The sequence below is a fragment of the Blastomyces gilchristii genome, assembly GCF_000003855.2.
Source record: "Blastomyces gilchristii SLH14081 genomic scaffold supercont1.5, whole genome shotgun sequence".
NCBI classification, from domain to species: Eukaryota; Fungi; Ascomycota; class Eurotiomycetes; order Onygenales; family Ajellomycetaceae; genus Blastomyces; species Blastomyces gilchristii.
In genome coordinates, this window is record NW_003101678.1 from 107,503 (window position 1) to 121,534 (window position 14,032).

The 14,032-nt window shown below is 37.5% G+C and overlaps 1 protein-coding gene across 1 annotated transcript; it reads right to left on the minus strand.

Annotated features, from left to right (window-relative positions):
* Window positions 1-9,707: 9,707 nt before the first annotated feature.
* BDBG_16758 (uncharacterized protein) lies at window positions 9,708-10,238 on the minus strand (the record flags this gene model as incomplete). The annotated part of the gene is made up of 2 exons (XM_031724644.1): window positions 9,708-9,807; window positions 9,991-10,238. The coding sequence occupies 2 exons, from the start codon at window positions 10,236-10,238 to the stop codon at window positions 9,708-9,710; spliced, it is 348 nt and encodes a 115-aa protein (XP_031577578.1).
* Between the last annotated feature and the right edge of the window lie 3,794 nt (window positions 10,239-14,032).

A 14,032-nucleotide genomic window follows, 5' to 3' on the forward strand; every position in this document is an offset into this window, starting at 1 on the left:
TTCTTGGTTGAGAGAAAGTTTCGACATCATCATCACCCGCAGTGAAAAAGTCTGGTTGGTCCCCTTCCCAATACTCCTATTAATATCTTACTAGATCGATGCTGGAATAGCTGTTGCAATAATAGATTTGAACACATATTCAATGACCCACAACCACGTTCACAATCGAAAATAAAATAAAATAAAATAAAATAAATGGAAACCCAGATCTCACACCGCCTGGCCCACTAACAGAGAGAGCTACGCGCATCACACGAATCAACAACATACATGTACGCTGTACGGAGTACGGAGTAGTTACAGGCCAATTATCACAGCAGCCGTGGCCAGCAACCTGCATCAGCACCGCCACGTAACTATGTACGTACCGTAGTTACCATGATTTGTCAAAAGGATGACTAACGTTACTTACTGCCTTACCGTACCCCGCTCCTCTCTCCTCTAGGAACATTGCAGAGCTTGTTACTCAGGTGATCCCAATACCCCGTATACCACGGATGTCCTTCATGAAGGGAAACCGATCGCGAAACTCATCAAGTTGAACTAATAGCGAGCCACAAAATGAACTGAAGTAGCCAGAGGGAGGCATGCAGTCCTTTGCAAGGTTTTACATGGACTCTAGTCTTCTGCACGACAAGATCTGCGGCATTCCTCCGTCCATTTGATTCGTTAACTTTGTTAGTTCACTCCCAGGTACGGAGTATGTTGTGGGCTGGATGGGTCTTGTTTTCCTTTTCTTCTATCAGATCAGAAAAAAGCTTTGACCTGCCAAGCACCTAGGTATGGAGCAGACAAAAACTGGAAGAACCTAATTTCTGTGCCCCGTAGTTCCAAACAGTAGTTACAGAGTAACCATCCGCCTTAAACTTGGCAAGAGTTCAAGCCACCTGACCTTTTTTTTTTTCAAAGATCGTATCGCGAGGCCTAACCTTGGAGAGCCTCCGAACTCGGATCAGCATTCGCGGCTATCCAAGACAATTCATCTCAGTTTGTTGTCCGGGGTGAATTTTTGTTACTACAGCAGTCTATAGTGACAAATATGTCAAATGGGTATTTTATACTAGTGTTACAATGAGCACACATTAATGATACTGATTATTGTATTAGCAATCAAGATCTTCTCATTAGAAGTTGTATGAAATAATGACCCACATCAGTGACTCTCAACCTGGGATGAGTCAATGGCTATACTCAGGCCAGTCTCCATGGGGATCTATACCCAGGGGGCTCTATACACAGGGGAACTCATCTATATATCTGAGGGCCTCTATACTCGGGCTCGATACACCTGAGACTTGAGGATGAGGATTCTATATGTTGAGAGATCTGTGGGGTGGAGCTCATTGCTGAAAGCCAAGACTGACTAAATCATATGTAGTAATAATAATATACTAACTACGGGGTAACTACATTAGAACTGTGTAACTAACTATTGGTAAGTTACGTGACAATAAAATCAGTATTATGTGGAATTAAGCCATTACACTGGAAAAAAAAGCCATTTGACACATTTGTCACTATAGACTGGCCTGGCCGTAGTACGTTTCTGCTTTCCTTCTTTCTTTTCGTTCTTTCTTTTTTACTTTTATCACTCTCTTGCGCGAGCTAGTATGACAGTGGCATTCGATCCTTAAACACCTCCTCCGGTAACGTAAAGGAGGAAAAAAAAAAAAAAAATTGTTTGAAGATCCAACTTCACACCGCACATCCCATTGCTAGATTTCATTCAGCGCGGCCATGACCATTCACTCTGAATAGCCCAGATTGTCTATTTTCTGGCTAGATCCAGGATCCCTGTGTCCTGGGGGAAGACCTAGAGATCGGGAGAAAAATGGATGATATGGGGTGAAAAAGATAAACCCAAACTGGAGGTGTTGGAAGTGAACATACAGTCTTCATACATATCAACTACTGCGTGGGTGCTGCCACTTGAACTTTTACGAGTTTATATATTCAACAACTCCGTGCCATACACGGAAAAAAACATAAAGCTAAGGTTCATTGGCGATTGAAACGAACCTCACACGACCCCTTTCGCTGGTCCTCCTTCTTGTTGTGGGTGAGAGTTCTACACTCGAACTGGAGGGCGAGAACATAAGCACTCCCAGCTTTAACGGTTGCATCGGCCTTGTATATATCCGGACAAACCTACATATACACTACTGCTAGCCATATACAAATTGGAAGACTTTTGCTGACTAGGTGAATCACACAGAATGGCTGGGTCAAAGTGGGTTGAATGCGCATGTCAAGTGGCTAGGGTGTAACATTCAACGCATGGAAACGAAAACAATAATATATCAGCCAGCCGCTCCCGCTTGCCATCTATATAGCTGCGATGCCAGTAGCATGAGAATCTGTCAGCCCTTATGCATCCTGTTCCACACAACTAGTGATGCTGATGCTGACATGGCCATCACCTAAAGATAACATAATTGCTCGCATCAACGAGGAAGGAAACATTCCTGCTATCTTTCTTCAGAACAACCAATAGCAAAAGGTTGAAGAAACAACGAAAGACTTCATCGCGATGTGATTGGAGTTTAATTCAAATTTCCACGCATCAATTCCTCAGGAAGCGATTTTTGCAAGCTGCTGGATTGAATGATCCTAATTCACAACACTGAGGGGTAGATGGCCGAGTGATCCATGGATATCTTTTCCCATCATTGAGTCATAGACACCCGGCGAAGAGCCTGATAGGCATGTCTATCTAGACTATACATAAGCCATGATGCGCAACTTGGCTTCGAGCTAATGGAGTTTGCTGCTAACTATATAAACCGTACAAGAACATGCGGACATTTAGAGGATGGCGACACACTCACACCCCTCTACATAGCATGATGTATCGCATCCATCGCATGAGACACCAGGCCCTGGTTGCGTCTTCTGTGCGTGACAAGGCCTTCAATATAGGGTCATTTACTCAGGCCATCAATTATGTGTATAAGCTTGTCATTGCTACTGATTAACTTGAAGTTGGGCCTATTCAGTCTGTTTCATGTGAATATGGGGACAATGGCCGCGGGCTGCAGGATAGGAAAACCTAGCCTTGTCCAGGTGAGCCGGGTTCTGATTGAGAATATAAGTTCTACTGTATTTAAGGAGTATGAAAGTCTTATACATGCTGTTGCAGACATTGCTACAACAAACAAGCTATTGGACTACAGGGGATCAGAGAGAAGGCCCTATAGATAACTCTTAAGGTGAGCCAGTTCTTCTTGTTACTCCATACCATGATTTAATAAACATAGCTAAAGGGGATTGCTGTTATCTTGGATAGTGAATGACGAGACTATGATGTGTGCAAGTGATTCTGCTAGAAGGGGAAGAATATCAAGTTTCTCACCCAACAACAAATCTACAACAATGCCTTATATCATGATCATCTCTCGGTCTCTAGCATCTATCCCATATTCACAATTCCTTTCATACTGAGTCTGAGTTCTGTCCTGATCACACTGCTGCTCTCAGATGATTCAGTTATGGCTAACAAGCTTTAGACGACAATCAGCCTTGGGACATTTGCACATTTACATACATACCGCAGAAGAAACCCAGAGTGGCCCGGCAGCATCATTATCTTCCAATACCGGCTCGCGGAAAAAGACTGGCAATAACAGGCACGGGTCCATCAGCGGCGACAGCAGCGGGTGTGCAGCCTAGGTTTGAACATATCAATGTACCCTCCCTCCCTCAACGCCAGCCGCTTATATAAACTGACTTGTGCTCACAAGTATTGCAGGGGATCTTTCGCAGCCCTTGTGGCTCTGGTTTAGAGTCTAATTGGTTTGGGTATTTGACACTCAATCCTACTTCGATCCATCTCGTCCAAATTCTCCCCGTTGAAAAGCAGAGAATCCTAGACATCAGATTCTACCGTCGACAGTGCATTAAACACACACGCATCCCTGATTTTCCTACCAAGAAGGGGGTTTTTGAGGAAGAGGAAGAGCTACTTGCACTGGAGAGTTGGACCCCAGGAAAAACAACAATGTAATGGGCCCCTTCCTCACAGTAGATGACCACAACGAACAGATGTTACACGATAAAATTGTTCTTCAGCGATGAATACAACAGATTTCACCACTCCTAGAATGAAGCTGGGGTATGCAAACCATTTTCAAGGATGCTAATACATCCCGTATTTTTCTGACGTGTTAGCAAAGACAGTAATGGGCCCCAGCTGGTTTCCTTGCTACTGAACTGATCGAAAGGAGGTTCAACGCATTCGATGAGATGAAATGAACGTAGATGAGAAGCAAGTTTAGAATCGATGGCGGCGATCCCAGGCATTTCTTCCATCCATCTATATCAAAACTGATAAATAAAGGGCAGGGAGCCCCGCCATAAAATGCGTCAAATGAATGTACGGTGCTGGATATCACTATCATGACGTGCAGCCGTGCAAGTTTTGATGGTGATTATGATGAGATTTTCTCTCGTCGTGCCCATTAAAACTTCAATGAAATTTGCAAATCCGACCATGCAGATAGATGGTCCAGCTCCCAACAATCCAGAAACATGAACATATGTTTCTGAAGAAGGGATAGATAGAAAATCATATTGACTGAACGGGAATCACAATCAATATGGGCCGTGTAGACGTTTGGTTGGCTGGAATGAGATGAGTCTATGGTCATCTATCTGGACAAGCTCAACCAGTGAACAGGACGCATATTATCTATCATCTTGTGCTCTCCATCAGCCATCCTGCATATCCATCAGCAGCACCCAGGGCTATTCCATCCCTAATACAAGTTCCTCAAGAAGGTAGGCAGATCGGCAGCAGCATCCAGACCCAGTAACTTCAAAGCCGCAACCGAAACTGCAGGTGACGGGACCTGCATGAAAAGTCATAAGTTAAGTATGATCTGAGCATACTACGATTTCCCGCCGGTCTGCCATTGAATTTGCCAGGGACGACGTTGAATAACTAGCGCGGCCGAAGCGTCGGGGCTAAAGAATCTGCCCCATTTTAAAAGTCGTCGTTGAAACGCTATATAATATCATCACTATGGATATTATTACTGTCGAGTCCTGTGTGACTCTACCTTAATTTCTTCCTGATAGTAGCAGCGAACAAGGCATCAGCACTGATGAGTATCCTACATACATTAGAAAGATTGGACAAACACATGCAGATTTTAACCTGCTCTGGAATGATACGCGCAGAACAATTTTATTTATCTTGAAATTTTGAATTTTGTCGGCGATGTAAAGATCTGTTATTACGTGGGAGGCAGCGGGCAGAAAACAACTGTAGGGGTTGTATTGGATCTATCTACAAAGAGGTTAATATAGTGGTAGGTCACGTGATCTAGTGGGATCGCTAACCGCAACGGCCGTAACTCTTGGAGGATAACGTTGTTGTGTTGTAATCTAACTACGCGAGTTACACTAAATAGGTTGGGGTGGCACGTGACTAGGGTAGGTGTAGTAATCACCAACACCCCCCCTTGCTACACCGTGGCCTATAAGCCGCCACCCGAGGCCTCCCCCATCCTCAAATCTTTCAAAAATGCAATAATAATTAATTACATCAATCGGACCCTGATTTCCTCATTAGGAAAGGCGTCCGTACGGCAATAACTGTAAAAATCAAGAAATACATGCAAAATCCATTGATCCGCCGTATCGTCATTACCATTCAATCATTCCTTCTTCTCAATTTCCTGAATGCCAACCCTCTTGACAAATTCTTCAAATGCAGGCTTCGCCAGTGGCTTGGTGAGCCCGTCAGCTATATTCGCTGTAGAACCAACATGTTCCATCATGATTTCCCCTTTTTCAACCAAATCGCGGAGAATATGATATCTAATCTTGATGTGGCGCGACCTTCACATTAAGGACTCTCCTTTTGCTAGATCAATTGCTCCCTTATTGTCAACTCATAGGTGTGAGCATATTTTCACTTTTCCATCATTCATCAACCCAGCATCATATAACATATCATTCAATTAGATTATCTCACAAGCTGCCTTGCTAGCTGCAATATATTCAGCTTCTGTGATTGATTTGGTGATAGATGTCTGTCTCTGCAACCACCATGAGATTGGTGACCTGTTAATCAATATAACATAGCCGGTAGTCAATTTGTATTGGGGATCCGCCCCTGCCCAGTCCGAATCACAGTATGCTACAGGACTCAGGCCCACATCACCGATCTCCTTCCTGTATAATATGCCATGGTTTTTCATCTTCTTGACATAATGTAGGACATGCTTCAACACTGCCCAACATGCCTTGTGTGGACACAAGTTAAAACACGAGAGATAGTTGACCGCGAATGCCAGGTCTGGCCGGCTGCTTGAGACCAAATACTGCAATGATCTCAATCCTTGACAATATCTTGTAGCTGTAAAGTCATCATCCAATTCCCCCCCCTCATCAGGTGAGAATTCCAGTTGTATGCCGGCTGCCATCGGGGTGCCAGCTGGATTTACCTTATTCATGCTGAAATCTTCAAGGATCTCCTCAATATAACAGCTCTGTGTAACCGCTAGATCGCCATTCCTCTGGCATTTGACCTCCATCCCAAGATATGGCTTGGTCTCTTTGACATTCTTTGTCTCAAATCTCTTTGCAATCTCTCTCAATACCCAGTCTAATTGCTGTTCTTGAGGTCCCATCACTCAACAATCATCAACATGCAATGTCAGATAGATCTTGTGAACAGAGTGATATAGGAATCCACCATCATAAGGTGATATCTTGAATCCCAATGTGGTGAGGTGTTTCATTGCTAGGAAATACCATACCCTCATGGCTTGCTTCATTTCATATAGACTCTGGCAGAGTAATCCCACCAAGCCCCCCCTGCCATGCTTAACACCTGTGGGCAGTTGCATATAGATCATCTTGTTCTGTGGTAGTATGCCATTCAAAAATGCGGATACATAGTCAATTGATTTGACCTTTCATCCTTTGGCAGTTGATATAGTAAATAGACTGTGTGATGTAGGCCCTGATATCACTGCAGCATACAATCTTGTATAATGAATACCCTGCTGTTGCAAGAACTCTCTAACCACCCAGTGAGCTCTAAAGTGGATGGTTTCTCCCTTATTATTGAATTTTCAATCATATACTCATTTGCCTGTAAGAATATTCATTTCCGGGGCCTTCTCAATGACAATATATGTCTTCTTCTATTCAAATATCTTAATCTCCTTTTTCATTGCTTCATGTCAATAGTCCCAGTCTGGGCTTCTCTTGACTTTCATCAGTGTAGTTGGTCGGTCTGTCAGAACACTTAGAACAGAATCATTCTCATTAACAGAGTCTTCAGACTCTTCATTCATGACAAGCTGTGTCTCATCATCTAGAAGATAGATTGAATCAATTGCACTCTCTAAGTTCTCATTGATAATCATCTTCAAAACATCTGGCTTTTCCTTCACTAGGTGTTATAGTAAGCAGTGCTGTCATTCTTCTCTGGCATTCAGAATGTTCAATTCATTAGGCAATTCATTGGATTCTCTCACTGTATTTACAGGTGTATTTGCACCCATGTCAAGAGCTTCATCAAATATGACATCTCATGCAATCTCAAGACAACGTGCAACAGGATCCCACACACAATATTGATGTAATCCTTGGTATTCAACCAGCTGCCATTCCCTGCTGTCAGTCCTATCTGCAAGCTTATTCAACACTTTCAAATTCTTCTTGTAGACCTTGCACCCCCATCTCTGTATTCAATGGACAGAAGGTTGCACCCCAGTTCACACTTCAAAAGGTGTAAGTGATGTTCCTTCCTTGCATTCAAATATCTTCATTGATGTTGAGAATGTGTTGATCATCATGATCACAGCTTGCATTGCTTCATCTCAAAGTTCTCTTTCTAATTCACTATCAAATAGTAGGCTTCACATCTTTTCTGCAACTATTCAATTCGCGCATTTCACTGAGTCATTCAATTGTGATGTGTCAGGTGTAGTCATTTCATATGCTATTTCTTTGCTCTGGCAGTAGGTCTTAAGTTCTTGACTTTTGAACTCTCCTTCATCATCTCAGTGTAGGATTTCAACTCGATGTTGTGTAGTTGTCTCAATACTCATGATGAAGTTCATTAATCTTGCAGTAGATTCTTCCTTTCTCATTATAAGAATTGTTCACCTATAATGAGTTGCATTGTCTGTTATACTCAACCAGTAGCTTGCACCCCCTCTAGTGGGAGTGTCATTCCCGTTGAAAAGTGTTTTTCCACCCTCTGCCAGATTGATGAAGAATCTCATTGCCAGCTTGACAGCTTGTGTCATAGATGTGAAGGTTGAATATGTCATTTTTACCTGTACACAGGTCTTGCAGAATGGCAAAGCTCTGCCACCCTTTATTCTCATTTCTAGTCATGGATCTGCCGCCATTTTTGCAATATCTGCAGGATTCAGGTGTTCTAGCTTTTGATGCCATTGCATCATCATAAGTTCTATAACCTTTGTGTCATTCCTTTCAGATAGTGTCAATATTGTGTCATTACTCTTTGTCCACAGTGTATTCACAGGTTCAAAATCACCATTGAGTATAGCAAATCAGATCAAGTCTCTATATGTGACTGGTCTTTCCATCTCATAGATATCATTCTCATTTAATCTTGCTGTAAATGAGAACATGCAGTCAGGAGACATAATCAACATAGCATGATTATTCTCATATATCAACTGCTTATAGGTATAACCCTGACATACAAGCTTACTCATACTCATGAGGTTCACTTCTAACTTCAGGACATAGTGGACATCATTTAATAGCATATCTGCTTCTTCCACTGAAATCTTCATATCTTCTATAGCTGCAGCAGGGACCATCATTCCATCTGTCATTTTCAACATCACTTTCATCTTCTGAGGTTTTGCCACAACAAGATCCCTGTGGGGTGTGGTGTGGGCGCCTGATTCAGAGTCTAGAATCCAGGTATCTTTTCCTGTCTGGTCACTTGCATAGGCCTTTTCTTTGATGCAAAATACTTGCTTTATGATGTTGTGAATAGAAGCAGCATCTGTATTCTCTGCATTCTTGTCTTTATCCTTGTTTCTATTTGTATTGGAGTTTGAAGAACATTTCTCAGAGTATTTCTTTCAACAGTCAGTCTGAATATGATCAACCTTTTGACAATGATAGCAGGTCCTCACATCATTACTTCTACATTCAGATTTGAATTCAGTGTTCTTGTTCTTGTCATTGTCTTTCTCTTTGTCCTTGCCTTTCTTATCCTTATCTTACACATTGTTGATAGGATTTCTAGACACATCAGTATTTGCTTCATTCACAGCAGAGAGCTGTAAAAGAATATCATGACACAGGCTCATAAAATCATCCTCTAAGGATTGAGTATTATCTTTGTCAATTTGATTCATTCAATTCCTTATGAATGAGGCTCAATCTCTGTTGACTTCTGTAAGCAGTCTGTCAAAAAACATGACATCCGGGATCTCATATTCTAGACAGATATAATCAGTCCTTATGGCAATCAGATGTTCAATGAAAGCTCTGTCAGATTCTTTGCTTTTGAAGATCATTTCAATAAGCTCTTCAAACAAACAAGTCCTGTGTACAGCAGGCCTCTCAGAAAAGTTATCCTCTATGATAGTTCATAGAGCATAAGCTGATAATTTGAACTTCTTGAGTATAGTGAAATGAGCCTTAGCCTGCAGAGCAATTGCAGATCACATGTAATTATATAATCAAAGATTGCATTCTTTTCAGAAATATTGCATGTTCATAGTGACATTCTCATCAAGACTATTATCTTCAAGAATATCATCAGTTTCAGACTGCTCTGCAGTCAAAAGAATTTCCTCTCTTCACATTGAGTAGTTAATGAATTCAGTGAGGATAATCAGTCTTTTGATGAGTCTTACTTAGCTTCTGAATTCTTCAAGGACTTTCATTATGACAGATGTCTTCTCTTTTCATTGAAGATATTCTGCCAGGTCTGCTTCCATCTCATCACCTGCAGGGTCACCTCTACTGATCTTCATTCACTCAACCTCATGCTGAAGTCTTGTAATTTCTAGTCTCATGTGAGTCTTCTCACTCACTGAGCTATTGTCATTCCAGTCACTTGGGCCTCTCACATTGCCTGATATCTCACTGATGATGCCTTCAACTGGGTCTTCATATACATTGAACTTGTCAGACTGTTCTTCTGTGATGGTTTTGTCCGGCTCAAACACCCCAGGAGCTGCCTTCTGATTCATTATTGATGTTGACAGTGATCTGTGATCTTGCATTTGCTGCTCTGGTGTTTTCTTGTTTTTCCATCTTGGAGACATGTATTCTTTTGTTAAGTCAGGTGTCCCCCCGGATCTTAGATTAATCATGGGTTCAATCACTCAATAAATCATCTAGGCATGCTTGTAACGATGTGTGGAGATGTCAATTGCACATTATTTTACAGCTTTTCATTGTGTAGAGGGCTTCATAACCTCTTGAAGGATAACATTGTTGTGTTGTAATCTAACTACGTGAGTTACACTAAATAGGTTGGGGTGGCACGTGACTAGGGTAGGTGTAGTAATCACCAACAGTAACGGCCAACAACAACAAGGCTACGTTACGTAAGCCCTATCAGCCCCTGTTGGACAGGCGCCTATCCCGCGTGACCCACACAACATCCATAGATTAGCGCTAGCTACGGAGGGCGCTACCAAAAGAATTGCGCCGGCAAAAAGACAGCTAGACAGTGCCACAAATCTTGGCAGAAATTCACACTGTAATTTATACTGAATATTCAGTTCTTGATTATTTCATTGTCTTCACTGTCATTCAACACATAATATGCTCTACAATCTACTTCTTTTTAATGTGTACTCTATAATCTGCCTGTCAATCTCATCTCATAGTCAGATGAGTATTTTATTTCTTCATCTGCTTATACTGTTTTTCTTCTCTATATTTATTATCACTTTTTAACTTTCTAATCTTTTAAATATGCAAAGAAATTCACTCAATTCATATCTATACATTTTCTTATGATAAATTCTTTCATGTCTGCTTTTATACTCTAACTGCTTTTATACAGTTTTTAAAAGCTTTATTTTTTATTATTCTGTGCTTTATTCAAAATCAAGCTGTTTTAATTGCATTAAATTAGATGAATTTTCATATTAAAACAGCTATTAAATCTCTTGAATATTATATATATAATATTGAATATAGTGATTATATAAAGAAGTTTTATTCTCTGATAGTCAAGCTGCTTTAAAAAGACTTAGAAATAGTTAAATTTATAATAATTAAATGAATCTTAAACTGATTTTAAATTCTGTTATGAAAATTTAAAAGAGAAGAATATTAAAAATAATAATTCATCTACACTAAGTTTCTACTCATATAAATATTTATGACATTGAATTGACTGATTTAACTGCAAAAAAAGGTTCAGAATTAAGCAGATTTATTTAAAAAACAGTGTTGTAATCTTTTATAAACAGAAAGATAAAAGAATCTTATTTAAATAAGTGAAATAAAAGCTGACAAAATCAAAAGAAGAGTATATATTATTCAAGATTTAAAACAAAATCTAAGTGAAAATCTTGTTTAATAAAATATAAAAATAAAATATTCTCATTTATAATTCAGCTGAAACTAGAACATGATTATTTCAAATCTTATATATAAAGATTTAACAATAGATTTGACTCAACAGAATGCTCACTTGGTAATTTAAATGAAAATTCTGAGTATATTATAATGTATTATGTATTATATAATTAGACTGACCGTGTGACCGTGTCTGAGACCAGGATCAGATTTTTTAATAGTTTCATTACCAATTCAACTGATCTCATTACACAGTTTTAACATTAGATAGTAGTCTTATACTGTCTCAGTGAGACTTACTGTCTACTCTTGTCACATTTTTCAAATGAGATCATGATTTTCACTTCTCAATTTAAATTATTTTTATTACTTTAAATGACTTTAAATCTCATTTAAGTGTTATCAAAAAGTGTTACTTTTTAAAAAATTAAAAATAGTCTAAAAAAAACCTTAAAATGTCTAAAAATAGTAACTTTATATCAAGAATAAGACTAAATAAAATCAAATAAAATCACTTTCTTATTTTTTTCAAGTCATGATTTTATTTTAAGATCTGATATATAGTCACTTTGCATGTTTTTTTAATGACTAGTCTCAGCAGAATTCACACTAAGAAATGTATGAGATCAGATTAAATGAGATTAAATGTGAAATTCATAATCTCAATGACTAGTCTAATAAGAGTAGATAGTAAGTCTTACTGAGACAGTATGAGACTACTATCTAATGTTAAAATCATGTAATGAGATTAGTTGAATTGATAATAAGATCAGTAAATATTCTGATTCTGATTTCAGATATAATTACATGATCAGTCTAATTTGATTTGATCTCATATATTTCTTAGTGTGAATCTTACTGAGACTAATTATTAAAAAAACATGCAAAGTAACTATATATCAAATCTTAAAATGAAATCATGACTTAGAAAAAATAAGAAAGTGATCTCATTTGATTTCATTTAATCTTATTCTTGATATAAAGTTACTATTTTTAGACATTTTAAGGTTTTTTTTAGCTTATTTTTAATTTTTTAAAAAGTAACACTTTTTGATAACACTCAAATGAGATTTAAAGTTATTTAAAGAAATAAAAATAATTTAAATTAAGAAGTCAAAATCATGATCTTATTTGAAAAATATGATAAGAGTAAATAGTAAGTCTCACTGAAATAGTATAAGATTACTATATAATCTTAAAACTGTGTAATGAGATCAGTTGAATTGATAATAAGACTATTAAATATTCTAGTTCTGATCTCAGATATAATTACACAGTTAGTTTAATTATAATCTCTCTTTACTTTTTCTTTTCTATTCTTTTTTTATCTACTTATTTAATGTGTCTATCTTTAAGACTTTATTCTCTTTTCTTTTATCTTGTTATTTCTGAATAATTTCAAAGTATCAAAAGGTGTTAAAATACTATAATTTATAAATAGTTTTTATATTCTAAGCTAAAATTTTCTCATTTTACATATCTAAAATTGATAAATGTATAATAGTTAGCTTTATAGATATTAGAAAAACTTTAAGAACTAAAAGTTTTCAGGTAAATATTATAGTCTCTGACTGTATACATCTATAATAAAAGAATAATAATAATAATAATAATAAGTTTTATTCTTTTATATAATAATATTTAAATAATTAATTTAATACTCTTTTGTAAAGAAAAATAGCTTTGATAAAAGAATTTAAACTTGATAATAATATTAATCAATTTCACTATTTTTACTATGAAATAGTTTGTCTGTAGTTTTTTTAAACTTTTATATTAATTTTTGACCTGGCTGTTAGACTGGCCGGTGAGATCATGAATTTCATATTTAATCTCATTTAGTCTGATCTTATACATTTCTTAGCATGAGTCTCACCAGAATCAAGTCTCAAAAAAATCTGAAAATGAATTATTTCTGAGAGAAATGATGTGAAAAATGATCAGATTTAATTCAATAACAGTGAAATGAGAGTAATTTCTCAGAATAAACTGTGAAAAGATGATCATTCTTTCAAAATCAGAATGAGACTGAGACTGAAAATTAAAATCAGTTCTATTCAGTTCATTCAGTGATTGCTTATATAATCAGAATTTAGTAATAATTATTGATAACACTTATGAAATAACTAAATACATTCTTATATAAGTTTATTCTTCACTTTCTCATAAAAACTACACTTCTCTGATATACTGTGATCAGAGGTATTAAACTATCTGATAATTTCATATTTTACAATTATGAATTTCTTGATTATTTTCTCTTATAATTGTTCTCAGTGATAGTGATAAATATCTTAACTTGAGTTAAACTTTCACTTCATTCTCATCTCTGTCAATGAAATTATCAGAATATCACACATCATCAGTGTAATAGATGAATATATACTCTCAATAATTTTTCATAACTCTAGAATTGATTTAGTGTATAAATTCATCAGATTATCTTGAAGATAGTAATTAAATTCAGTTTTATAAGTATATA